Source organism: Primulina eburnea, chromosome 10, assembly GCF_022965805.1.
Source record: "Primulina eburnea isolate SZY01 chromosome 10, ASM2296580v1, whole genome shotgun sequence".
NCBI classification, from domain to species: domain Eukaryota; kingdom Viridiplantae; phylum Streptophyta; class Magnoliopsida; order Lamiales; family Gesneriaceae; genus Primulina; species Primulina eburnea.
In genome coordinates, this window is record NC_133110.1 from 33,659,846 (window position 1) to 33,673,110 (window position 13,265).

General features: G+C 35.5%; 2 protein-coding genes across 4 annotated transcripts; one reads left to right on the forward strand and one right to left on the reverse strand.

The window, feature by feature from the left end:
* The first annotated feature begins 837 nt into the window (after positions 1 to 837).
* On the forward strand, positions 838 to 4,642 carry LOC140803318 (rhamnogalacturonan I rhamnosyltransferase 1-like). The gene is made up of 8 exons (XM_073159152.1): positions 838 to 1,818; positions 2,462 to 2,529; positions 2,639 to 2,727; positions 2,834 to 2,999; positions 3,090 to 3,379; positions 3,469 to 3,673; positions 3,763 to 3,920; positions 4,067 to 4,642. The coding sequence occupies exons 1-8, from the start codon at positions 1,494 to 1,496 to the stop codon at positions 4,320 to 4,322; spliced, it is 1,557 nt and encodes a 518-aa protein (XP_073015253.1). The 5' UTR covers positions 838 to 1,493; the 3' UTR covers positions 4,323 to 4,642.
* Positions 4,643 to 5,032: 390 nt separating this feature from the next.
* Positions 5,033 to 11,568, reverse strand: LOC140803319 (transcription factor BIM1-like). 3 transcript variants are annotated; one of them, XM_073159155.1, is made up of 12 exons: positions 11,268 to 11,568; positions 10,813 to 11,111; positions 10,593 to 10,670; positions 8,113 to 8,469; positions 7,216 to 7,324; positions 6,958 to 7,088; positions 6,772 to 6,880; positions 6,597 to 6,666; positions 6,408 to 6,503; positions 5,726 to 6,177; positions 5,525 to 5,651; positions 5,033 to 5,418 (listed from the first exon to the last, which is right to left on the reverse strand). In XM_073159155.1, exons 2-12 carry the CDS (start codon positions 10,847 to 10,849, stop codon positions 5,344 to 5,346), a joined length of 1,641 nt encoding a protein of 546 aa, XP_073015256.1. In that variant the 5' UTR covers positions 10,850 to 11,111; positions 11,268 to 11,568; the 3' UTR covers positions 5,033 to 5,343. The 3 variants fall into 3 exon arrangements, with proteins under 3 accessions (XP_073015256.1, XP_073015255.1, XP_073015254.1); XM_073159154.1 differs by having other exon boundaries at positions 5,033 to 5,415; positions 7,216 to 7,330; positions 11,268 to 11,567; XM_073159153.1 differs by having other exon boundaries at positions 7,216 to 7,330; positions 11,268 to 11,566.
* Positions 11,569 to 13,265: the final 1,697 nt, after the last annotated feature.

Sequence of the window (13,265 nt, forward strand, 5' to 3'; positions counted from 1 at the left end):
GATCTTAATATGTGAGACGGTTAACCCTACTCATATTCACAATAAAACGTAATACTCTTAGCATAAAAAGTAATACCTTTTCATGGATAACCCAAATAAGAAATTCGTCTCACAAATACGACCCGTGAGACCGTTTTACACAAATTGTTTCTTTTATTGAATACAAAAAATATGAAGGAGTCTTGTGGTTTTTAAATCATGGTTATCGGGGCAGTTGAAATTTATTTCACATAGTAGTGTTTTTAAAAAAAAATATTTAATGCTATAATATTTGACCCAAAATCTCAAGTCTTAAAATATTTAAGAGAAGAGTATGGAATTTGATTTCCCATCAAACTCTAATTTGACCTATAATTTATTTGATTAATTTCATGTGGCATTTATTTATTTTTATTGGTTTGGAATCTACTTCCAACATTAATCTTGACTTCAACAATGGTGTTCGAGTTGGTAGAATATGTGAACGTTTGATCAATAATCACGCGTTCGATTCCCTCTACTAACACCTTTTCGGACGAGCTTGTCACACGTAGCTTGCCCATGTTGTTCACCTAACTAACATGATTTGTAAGTTATTGATTTATCCCGAAAGTTTACACAATACACATAAAAAAATAGTGACTCCATGTTCTCACTTTATAAAAAAAAAACTATGATATTAATTATACAATGGATTCATGTTTCATTTAGTTTGAATTTTTCTTTTTGAAATATTTTTGTTTGGATTTATCTTTAGCTCATGATATAATATATATATATATATATATATATAATATATATATATATATATATATATATATATATTTACAAAAATCTACAAGGAGATGAAAATTATAATTTTGTATAATCTATATCATGAATTTGGTTTTCATTCTCATAATTATTACTAATGATAAAATGAAATGATTTCAATGAAATCGGAGGTGATTCTTCTTAAGGTGGAGCTCCCCGCACTAGATCGGAACTTGTAGTAACCAGATAGGCTTTTTCATGGTTAATAATAAGAATATGATGGGAACAGGGGTCCTCAATTGCATCCTCCACGGTTAGTCTGCGGCTTGCCCACCATTTTCCGCCGCCGTGAATCCTATAATGTTGCTGGGATATGTCCCGGGATCTCTTACATTGTACATTTTCGCTGCGGACCTTTTCATTTTTGCCCGTGAAAACGTTGGATGTTTCGATTTCTTGACTTGGGTTTGCTAAAGATCGCGACTTTTGTTTTGTTTATCCGTGGAATAATACGCGTTCGTTGAAGGGATTGTTATTGGAGTTTGTATTTTGGGGGAGGAATCTTGGAACAATTTAGTTTTCTTGTCCCTGTAGATTTTGACATTTTAACTTCTCCTTCCCATTCCTTGATATTAATAGGACTGTTTCCTTTTACAAGAAGAAGCAGCGTTGGGATCGTAAGTTAGATCCAAGAACGACGAAATTCGAGCTGATTGCTGTTGTTTGGGTGGGATAGTGTGGAGTGTGTATGGGTTGGTGAAATGTGCAGAATAGAGGGTCGTCAGGAGAGCAATAGAAGGAGGAGACGTTGGGGGATAATGGGGCTGAAGACAGCGGCGTTTGGTGGGGAAAGATTCGAGAAACTGAGGAATAGTGGGGTGGTGTCACGGTCGAGAATCAAGCTGTGGATCATAAGGGCCACGACGACGGTTTTGCTGTGGACCTGCATTGTTCAGTTGACGGCATTGGGTGAATCGTGGGGGCCTCTCGTGTTGAAGGGATGGCCATCTTGCTTTTCCCAAGAATCGGTTGCCTTGGATGCTCATTCATCACCCGAACTCCCCCTTAGAGTTCTTCAACCAAAGAGTTAGTATATCAAGGCTCTACTGTGTTCCTACGAGAACTCTTGGAATTCTTTGCGAGAACTCTTGGAATTCTTTGTTGTTTAGATCGCATAAAGGAAGATGATTGATTTAGTGCATAGACTGTTTGGTAAAAAAAATGTTAATCCGAGAGGTTTTTCTTTGTGGGTTTGGGTTATTTAATGTCTTATTGTATGCCTTGATTGTTTTCCTTTTACGAAATTGAGTTATCTGTGGAGAACTGGTATATGTTTGGCTTGTTCTTTATTGGTTTCCGTAGAGTATGTAGCTCTTCTATTACTTTCTGCAAATCTCCAAGGTTCAGTGAAAAGATTTTATTGCAAAATGTGTTGCATTAGCTTTCTTTGCAAACCAATCAAATTCTTCTTTTTGTTGGATGGTGCTTGTTCATATAGATGCTCTACGGTGCTTTATAATTCTGCAGACTTTCGTTTTTCATGTGCTGCAGGCCTTGAATCTTTGAACTTTTCTCGAAATTGGATTTCTATATGATTTTAGCTGGATATTGTTCTCATTGACGGTCACATGCTTTTTTGTGTGATATTACATTTTTACTGCAATTAGCCGTTTTCCTCCGTTAGTTATGGTGATTTGATGTTCAGTTTGACTCGAATTTTCACATTTAGGAGTTTACAAGAACAACGGCTACTTGATGGTTTCATGCAATGGAGGGCTCAATCAAATGAGGGCAGCGGTAGGTTGTTTTTGTATTAGTAATGACATGTTGCCACATGTCGAATTATTTGGTATCTTGTGTTATTTTACCAAATCCAATGGATGATTTTGTTATCATTTGCGTACAGATATGTGACATGGTAGCAATTGCAAGATATCTGAATGTCACTCTCATAGTTCCTGAACTTGATAGAACTTCCTTTTGGAATGATCCGAGGTTTGTCCACCAACTGATGAATAGTTCTTTTGAAGTTTGATACTTTCTTCAAGCGTTTCAAGATAGTATTTCTCCATCCTAAACCAAATCGTTTGGGTTGCTGTAGCGAGTTCCAGGACATATTTGACATCGATCATTTCATTACATCCCTGAGAGACGAACTTCGGATACTTAAGGATCTACCACCAAGGGTGAAGAAGAGAGTGGAGCAAGGAATAATCTATAACATGCCCCCTATTAGTTGGTCCGACATCTCTTATTATCAGAGTCAGGTTGGCAGGTTTTTTATGGCGTTTCTTTGATTCCATTTTTGCCACTCTTATGATTTATGGTTAAGTTATATTTTTCCTTCTTACATGCAGATTCTTCCTCTCATCCAGAAGTATAAAGTCGTACATCTGAACAGAACTGATGCTCGGCTAGCCAATAATGGCTTGCCTTTAGAGATTCAAAAGCTTCGTTGCCGTGTAAACTTTAATGTTTTGAAGTTTACGCCTGAAATAGAAGAATTGGGTAGAAAAGTTGTGAAATTGCTGAGACAAAAAGGCCCGGTTTTGGTACTTCATCTGCGGTATGAAATGGATATGTTGGCCTTTTCTGGCTGTACTCGTGGTTGCAATACTGAGGAGGTGGCAGAGTTGACAAGAATGAGGTGCACCTTTTTCTTGGTTTTTTCCTTGTATATAATGCGACACACAAACTAAATATTTATCCTCCTGCTAAATTATCATTAAATGGTAGATATGAGTATCCCTGGTGGAAAGAGAAGATCATCGACTCTGATTTAAAAAGGAAAGACGGTCTCTGTCCTTTGACTCCAGAGGAAACCACACTAACATTAAGGGCGTTGGACATCGATCATAATAGTCAGATTTACATAGCAGCTGGAGAAATATATGGCGGACAGAGAAGATTGCATAGTCTTGAATCATCTTATCCAAATTTGGTCAGTAGGTGATGCAGAAGCTATAGGTCTGGGTCTTCCATGGGTTCGCCATCTTGTATCGGTCTGATGTCTTTGTTGTCTTGTCTCAGGTTAGGAAGGAGTCTCTATTGGAGCCATCAGACCTTAAGTTTTTCCAAAATCACTCATCTCAAATGGCAGCACTGGATTATCTTGTTTCGCTGCAAAGCGATATTTTTGTCCCTACTTATGATGGGAACATGGCTAAGGTCGTTGAAGGCCATCGCAGGTATAATTCTAGTAATTTAGTTACTTAGTTCGTAATTCTTGAGAATGCTATGAATACTTGCCTCAGTTTGGTTTTTGCTTTGCCAGTAATGACATAGAAAATTGCAGTATAACGTTTTTTCTCTGCTCATGTCTCTTGGCTTTCAGATATCTTGGGTACAAGAAAACTATTTTACTCGACAGAAGACTACTAGTCGATCTAATAGATCGATACAATTCAGGATCTCTGAACTGGGACGAGTTCTCTGCTGCAGTTAAGGATGCTCACTCAGAACGCATGGGGAAACCGACCAAAAGGTTGGTAATTCCAGATAGACCTAAAGAAGAGGACTACTTCTACGCCAACCCATCCGAGTGTTTGCAACCGATGGACCAAGATGAGCCCCCAAGTAGAATATTATGAAGCTTCTTGGATGTGTTTGATCAGAAAATACATGCAAGTTATGTGTTGAAATTGGGGACTGTAGTTCTCGACATGGTCCTCAAGATATGGGGTATTTTCTTGAAGTTTCTAGAAGGATGAGGTGATCTTGAATGAAGCGGGAGAGGGTTCGAATGGCCGGTTCGATTGGATTTATGTTTTTATGTCAGTGATACTGTTACAATTCATGTATAGAATCTACCCTGTCGTTGAAGGGGTTCATAAACTCTCCTGCTTTTTACACGGATTGATGCACATATAAGTTTTGATCATTGAAGCTTTTTAACAATTCATTCCTTCTAGTGTCTCCTATTGACGTTTTGGTGTTCTATTTTATGTTAAGATATCATAAAATAATTTTTGCACTCAAATTACCTAATAGATAAAGTAAAAAATTTTAAAATTTACTGTCTGATGTGAGGCCATCCAAGTAACAATTTACTAAAGTTTACTTAATTCCTTGACGGTTACAATCAAGAAAAATATTGGAAACTTCACATGGTGTAGCGGATTAATGGTACAAAGTTTGAAGGTTTATGGGATACGTCTGATGCTATTTCACCATATATAATGCTAAAAAGACATTATTCCATGTTATTGTTTAGGTGTCATGCTTTAATGCATGCATAAAAACACTAATCACAACAATAGTTCATTGAATATGTAAATGTAAACTCACACTGCAGACAAATATTGGAGACTTCATATTTAGAACTTGAAACAGAAAGAAGGGTTTGTCAATGTTACAACAAAATAGATACTGATAATAATAGTAGTTAATAAAAATAATAATATTAAAGGTAGTGTATAATGATAAATTTTGTGCTTGGAGAATCTGTGCATCCCCAAGACTCCTGGGAAATAAATATAGATACACAAAAATATATGTACATCAGCTCCTGATATCAGGTTAGGAGGTTCTCTTTGTCAAGATGGAAAAGGAAAAAAAAATAAAAGCACAAAAGAATATTACTGTACTGTTACATTTGCATTAGGATTCAGTTCAGATAGTTTTAAGCCTCTTTAAAGCTTGGCCGAATTCATCCTCCATACATGCATCTCGTGGAACATTGTCCTGCTGCAAAATGTGCGAGAATTCGAAATTTATGGCATGAAGAGCAAAGCAGTAGGATAAGATAATTTTTGTTCCTAAGACTACGGAATAAGGTGGCCAAACACCTAACCTTGACAGCGGACGTGGAAGAATTAGCACAGTTAGATCTCTTTCCCAGATCAATCTGCACCGAGATGCTGGCCTGAGAAAGATCGATTCCTGATTCCTGTAACGCTAGATTAAGTGTACTCAACAACCTGTTCGATACAACAAACTCATGTGGTTATCACCAAATCATAGAAAGCCACGCTATCAGAACTAAGAGGCTCACCTCTGTGAATAGGCACTTGAGATGCTAATAGTACCACTTTCAATGGCCAAATCCTGGTCTTTCAGCTTATCTCTGGTCCAGTAATCTGTACATGATCTGTTCTGAAGAACGTGAGATGGGATCCATGATGTTGTTTTATTCATATCTGATGCTTGTTGCGGTGAGAGTGGCGAAGCTACAGCGCTTGTTCTCCCTAAATTGAAGATGCTTGGTTGCATTGGTGGATGAACCGGTGCTGCCTTAGAAGTTAATCCAGGCTGCTGAGCCTTTTCTTTGAACGTTGTAGCAGTACTTATGTCCGATTCAACTACATTTTGTCCATTGATTGGCATAGCAGGGGAAACTCGGATCTTATTCTCCTCAAACCTCGCAGCTAATGCTGAAGCTGGGCCTGAACCATTGTTCGCCCATTGTGAATGATCAACACCACCTTCACCCATATGACAGTTCCTCTGTTTACAAGTGAAATGAAATTACTAATTTATTTTCTTTGGTTGCAAATGATAAGAGGGTCGACAATAGATTCTTGCAATCAAGCTATAAGCAAAGTGAGTATTTTTTTTAAAATGCAAATGCTACATATTAAATAAATTAAGCATCAAACTTACAATAATCCGAATTATAGAAAAAATATTGTATCCAAGAAATCAAAATAATACAGTCTTAAAAAATATAAGCTTACTCTTTGTATGATCTTGGATGTTTCGTGATTCCAGACACTGTACGAACTTTCATATTTGTTTACTTTTTCTTGCAAGAACTGAATGTACTCAATAACCTGCAAATATATTGTGAACTTCAATTTATAAAGTCAAGAATCATATATATATCTTATTTTAGAAACAAATTTTATTTTACGATCTCCAACTACCTCTAATAAGAACGATGCCTTGTCTCTCTTCTGGTCACTGTTAGGAACGATCTCCCTCAGATTTTGAAATCTGTGTTACGCAGGAAGATTATCATACAAACTAGAGATAAAATCATGAATACATAATTGGATGCCAACATGCTTAAGTTTGAAGTTTGAGTGTTCATAGACATGCCTGTCATTAATCTTGCTTCTCCTACGTTGCTCAGTTGCTGAGTGTTTTGAACGAGGTGTATTAGGCTTCTGATCTATGGTCCTGGCTTCAATTTTTACTGCCAAATTACCTGCGAAATTTAATCTAATCATAAATGCAAACACAAGGACTTGGGAGTCCATGACCAATATACACAATAAAAGAGACCTTTTGGTTGAAATGAAGGCACTTTCTTCATAATGAAATCTTTGACGTTATCATCGTCACACTCCTTTTGATCATTTTCAGCTGACTTTATCATACTCATGAAACTGTAGTTCTTCTGAGATGATGCTGGCCTACAAAATGACAGCAAAAGTTCATAGAGGACTTCAAAAAAAGATGGAAACTAGATAAAAACATATATTCTTGATACTACTAATACATTTAAAAGTAAATGAAAATGGATAAACAAAAATTACTGACTGAGAGGACGAGAAAGAGCCCAAGGTTGTGGTGTTATGCTTATTGTTAGAAGATGATTGTGATGGCCTTTCCAACGCTGGTATCCATTGTCCTCCCACCATATTCAGACCTGCTTCTGCAAAAAATTAATCAATTTTTGAGACATAGATCATGAAAGTGCAAAGTCTTAAAATTTCGTCATTAGCACAACATGAAGATCGCTGCAAACAGATGAAAGGGACAATCCCTGACATTCAGTTAGGCCAAGTTCTGAAAAATTAAACTTAAAGCGTCCGATAAGAAATTTCTATAGCTTAAAAGAGAGAAAATTCTCTAATTCATCCCATAGTCGAGAATCTGAGATAACTTGCAACTTGTCCATGTTCAGGACTAGGAAACTATGAAAATGAAATTGCAGCTTTCCGGTGGAATATAAATGGCAGTTCTTGATCATGTAGCTGCATGACTTCTTGAGAAGCTTGAGGCTTGATTTAAAACGAAAGTTCCAACCCAAAATTGAAATGGTAAGGCTGATACCTCAAGCCAAGCATTTTATAAACCCTATTCATTACTAGGAACTTTCCAAGAGTAGGTACCATCAGGGCGGAGCTAGCATTCCGAGGTTAAGGGAATAAAATTTTTAACCAACCCTTTTCATGATGTTTGAAGGGTCACAAAAATACAATGCCAAGTCAAACAACGAAATAATTCAATTTTAACTTGGCGCATTGTGTTTTGTGACCCTTGAAACATCATGAAAAGGGTTGGTTAAAAATCAATGGATTATCCACTATGGATTGCACACAGCTAAAAAGATGTTACTTGATACCATATTTGCATGCATGAACTAAGCTCTATTTCCACTGCAAGAGCCTATCGTTCATCCCCGTGTCCAGATTCCAGAAATAAACGGGTTACCTTGCACTTGTCTTTGTGCAGAAAAATTCTCCTTCCCTGTCTTTCCCTTTTTAACTGCAGATTCATTCCACAGTGTGAAACCACTCCCCGTGTGAGAACTGCTGTTTGAGTTATCATCATTTCTCGTGGCACTACTTGCCTGCATCGTATATAAGCTTCCTTCTCCTTCGTGCTTCAAACCTCTTTGGTTAAAATAAGAGATGCTGTACGTGTCAATTCCACCAGGAAGAAGATGCTTCGCTGCTGGCGGTGGAAGCTTATCGACGACACTCATTTCAACTTTGTTTTCCTCTTTTGTCCCATTATTCCCGACTCGTTCCAGTGGTCGTAAGAAGTCATGAGTTTCAAGGTAGCCACCTGCCGTTTGCGATTACAGTGATGATGGTTAAGCAAGATGAGAGGGACAGATCGAAAGGTGGTTCTTGAATTAAAAAATATATATATAGAAGAATTTTTATATCCGGCATCAATTTGCTAAGTAGAAAGATCTCATTTTAAACACATGGAGAACATCCAGATGAAGCCCATTTTCCTGCCTAGCAACATATAAACTGAAGTTATGTGTTCTTTTTCAGCATGACGATCTAGTCCGTTAAGAGTGAACATATGAGTCCGCCGATACGTTTTATATTTATTTTAATATAAATTCCACATCCAAAATATGATATGCCCAGACAAAATTCCGGGTCTTGATTCTATACCATGATTACCAATCATTCGAACAGGATGAATCGTGGAAGAAGAGACTAAAAGAAAATTGTCCAAAATGCCCAAAGGGAGTGGAGCAGCTAAGTCCTAACCTCACCCTTTTTTAATTTGAAATGAAATGTAAGCCTATCAATGCGATGGCCCACCCACGAACACAAAGAAGCCGATTTCTAACGTACGCCAATGGGGTCACGGGCAGGGGCGGAGCCAGGATTCAAAATTACCTGGGGCTGGCTCCGTCCCATATGGAATTTAATAAAATAAATAATTAAATAAAAAATTTAAAATAAAAAATATGTAAACATTGACTTCAAGAAAACATAGAACAAAAGTATTTAAAATTTAATACTTTCAAAAACATGGAGCTAAAACACTACTGAAGTTGTGCTCTTCGATTCTTCTTAGAATAAAACTCATTAATTATTATATCGGTATCAATTTTTTCAACCAAATATCGTTCGATGTAGATTACAATAGAATATCCGAAAAAATATGCTTCCATTTTGTTAGGGAGAGTTAAAACAAGACGAACCAACCTGTAAATTAAATAAATATATCATATTCGATAACTAAGTAAACGACGTAGATAAAAATATATAAATCACCTGTCAATCAAATCGTAGGTTCCTGACTTATAAGTTGGAAAATCCTATTTACGCAATTCTAAATTTTTCAACAATTCCTACAAAATTCCATAAATTCGCATAAATATTTTCTATAGCATCTAAACATCCAAATAATAAATAATCAACATTAAAAATCGACAATCCCCAATATAAAATCTGGAAATTCAAAATAATGCTTAAATAAATTCTCAAAAATTATAAATAACATCAATCGGCTCAAATATATTACTTACAATCAACAATTTAATATATCTCAATTATCGAAATCCAAAAAAACCAAAATACCCAAATTTCGAAACACTAAAATATGAAATTACCTTTAAAATTCAAAATCTAACTAAGAACTACAATAACGAACGGTAGAAAGTCTTTACAGTAAGATTTCCTCATGATTTTCAGTGAAAACGGCGACCGATGGACGACGGCTGATTACAAGACGACAAAGAAACTTCGAAATTTTGGTATTAAAAGAAAGCTTATGCCGTGGGTTTTCCGAATCTACAGTCGATTTTGAAAAATGGCGATCGATGATGAAGTTACGACCATTTGAAGTAATGAAAATTGTGATAGTTTGAAAGAAAATAATAGAGATAAGGTATCAAACAAGTGAAAAAAAGAGAAAAAATAGATTGGATTTTGGGGCTAATCAATAAATTTTTTAAAATAAACTATATTTAATTTTTTTTTTAAAATTAGGTTGGGCTAATCAATAAAATTTTTAAAATAAACTATATTAAATTTTTTAAAAAAAAAAATTAGGTGGGGCTGGAGCCCAACCCAGCCCCACATATCCCTCCGCCCCTGGTCACGGGTACATTAACTGCGGCACTCGTGGGTTGCCATCAGACATTTCCTCTTCCCAACCCACAATCATGCAAGTTTTAACAGTCCCCAATCTAGCAAATTGTTATCTGCGATTCAGGTTTTCTTTGTTCTTTCATTCTTTATATCGTTTTTCCTCCCACCTCGAAATATAAGAGAATTAGAACGAACAAAAAATCAAGAAAAACTTGCTGGTCTAAAGACGAACGATAATCTTCACAACTTCCAAGAAACACAGTGACTTTTCTGCTGGAATAATAATAATATTTTTAAAAAGATAGATTCTGATGGGATTTCTGCATGAGGAGATCAAATAATTTTTACCCTGTTGAGGTGTTGGATCTTGTTGGACTGGGGAAGAGGACGAGTACAGTGAAAGAAAATCTTGGGTTGCCTCTCTACCTGGTCATATAACACAAATCATATTCCCATCAGTTACAGGATTCCATAATGATTCTTTTCTTGCATACATGAACAAAATGAAAAATATATACGCTGATTCAAATCAAAACAAGAATTTTTAATCAGGAGATGTTTTTTTTACCTTCCGTTTCATAAGCTCTGGGCCGAGGCAATTCCATGTGCAGTGAACCGAAATTCAGCTAAATTGACGGTAATTTCTCGACCAGATAAACGGAAATGAGTCCGAAATCCTTTCGAACTGGTAGTTCGGAATTCAAGCGTAAAGGTGAGACCTAAATCAGATCCGTCTGCACGGTGGAAATCGTACAAGCATTCACGGCGAAAATTCCATGTGAATACATCGCCGGGAGAATCCAGCTCAAATCTCACATCGGACAATTCAGTTCATTACTCCATTCTTTGTCCGCTTCTTCACCTAATCTGCAGGTAAGAACTCAGCCGTTATTCTCACAATCACTGAACACACTCGAAAAACGATGGAACTCATAACGTAGCAGTTGAAACACCGAAAAAAGATCGAACCAAGCAGAAGAAAGATGGAGAAAAAGGAAAAGCTGGAGACAAAAAGACGCATACCCAGAATCGCAATTAAGGCGAACAACGCATAATTCAGCTCCAGATTCTCCAAAATTCCAAAAATGTAAGATGAAAGCGATCCCAAACAAGAACTTTCTCAGATTGCTGGTAGGCCCAGTTCGAAACAACACAATTCCCCAACACCCGGAAAGGAGAAGGAGAAAACCGTGCTGGATAGAACAAGGAGAGAGAAACCGATAAATCTCTCGCTCAAGCTTCTTCCTTCCCAAGATGGCGAGAAATTTTTTCTTCTTCTATATATATATATACACACAGAGAGAGTGGAAGGACAGAGCTTTTTGTTCACCGTTCTCTGTTTTGGAGAGGGGGGGTGGGAGTTGTTGCCGTTAGGAGGAGACGGCGTTAATTAACGGCGTTGGCGAATATTTTAATAATATTTTGGTGATCCCGATTAATACTCGTTATTTACTGAAGCTAAATCTCGTGGGAATCCGAGCCATTCAAAGGTTTTTCTTTTAGTACAACCTAAAACATAATTTCTATGAATCCGATTGGGCTACAATTATTTAAAAGTTGGCAAAAACTTGTATGAGACGGTTTCATGGGTCGAATTTGTGAGACAAATCTCTTATTTGAATAATCCATGAAAAAATATAATTTTTTATACTAAGGGTGTGTTTGGTTGAGTGGATTAAATAAGGATAGATTAATAGTCAAATATTCATCGTTACAATTTTAAGATGTTTTAATAATCATTTTGACCCGGTTTAATATCCAATTTTATTAATCAAATAGTTATCCATAAAATTGGATCTTAAATCGGGTCAAAATGATTATTAAAACAACTTAAAATTTTAACGATAAGTATTTGACTATTAATCTATCCTTATTTAATCCACTCAACCAAACACACCTTTAGTATTACTTTTTATTGTGAATATGGGTAGGGTTGACCCGTCTCACAGATTAGTATCCGTGAGACGGTCTCACATAAGACCCACTCTTAAAAGTTTTAGGTAAATATAATTATTTTTTTTTTGTTTTGTACGTATTTTAAATTAGAATAATTCATATATATATATATATATATATATATATATATATATAATGTGCATTTTTTTAGCGTATTTATGTTTTAGCTTTTATTAAAAATAATATAAAAAATGCGATGAAATTTGGAATATGCTTTTATTAATAAGACATGAGTTCAAATTTAATAAATAATAATAATGATGAAAAAAAACCATGTTTGTTTTTGGCTGCTATCACATGACAGCTTGAACGTTGCAATTTTGCGGAGTTATCTGTTATTAGTGGTAGACACTTCAAAAAATGTTGCAAAGTCCGCTATTGATGGTAGTTTTTTCCCTCAATTTTCCAAAACTCCACAATCTATCTTATTTTTGAACTTAATTTTTTTAAAAAAAAACTAATTTTGAAAAAAACCCTATAATTGAACATACAAGTTCACAATCACATTCAATATTTGATTTATATAAATATATTATAGGCAAATAAATAGATTGTAATGACATGATTTAATGGATTGGGTTAGATTAGCATGTCACGTGGGGATAAGAGAAGCTACATTTGAAAGCTTACTTAACAACAGTTGAACCCGTTGACATTAACAACAAAATTTTAACACAAATACCATGATTGGATCACACATCCCCATCAATAATTTTTCCTACTATTTTTTGTCACTATATTATTATAATTATTTGAAAAATAAGATTTAAATATTTTCGTTTTGATTTTTATTTTAACATACAACCAAAATTTCAAAATACATCATAGGTAAGTACGGTGATTCAATCGCAACATATTGTTATTATGTCCACGGTAAACGCTAAGTAACCAGGACAAATGTTATTTCATTCCAAATTTCAGCAGCTAGAGTTTTCAACAACAAAGCAAAGATATCCACGAGTTTTCTTCCACAAACCTAAATAATTAAAATTTGTAATTAAGATAAAAAATTTGTGGATTTACAAAAAGTTATAAGTAAAAATAAATATGTTAATTCGATCTTTT

Bases quoted from the DNA above. Each gene is read 5' to 3' on its own strand.
- LOC140803319 (XM_073159153.1), bottom strand. From the start codon at position 10,849: ATGGAATTGCCTCGGCCCAGAGCTTATGAAACGGAAG. The intron at 6,881-6,957 runs GTCTCTTTTATT...TAAATTTCGCAG, and splicing joins GCCTTCATTTCAACCAAAAG to GTAATTTGGCAGTAAAAATT. The intron at 6,667-6,771 runs GCATGTCTATGA...TGCGTAACACAG, and splicing joins AGAAGCAAGATTAATGACAG to ATTTCAAAATCTGAGGGAGA.
- LOC140803318 (XM_073159152.1), top strand. From the start codon at position 1,494: ATGTGCAGAATAGAGGGTCGTCAGGAGAGCAATAGAAGGAGGAGACGT. The intron at 2,728-2,833 runs GTTTGTCCACCA...GGGTTGCTGTAG, and splicing joins TCCTTTTGGAATGATCCGAG to CGAGTTCCAGGACATATTTG. The intron at 3,674-3,762 runs GTCAGTAGGTGA...GTCTTGTCTCAG, and splicing joins AATCATCTTATCCAAATTTG to GTTAGGAAGGAGTCTCTATT.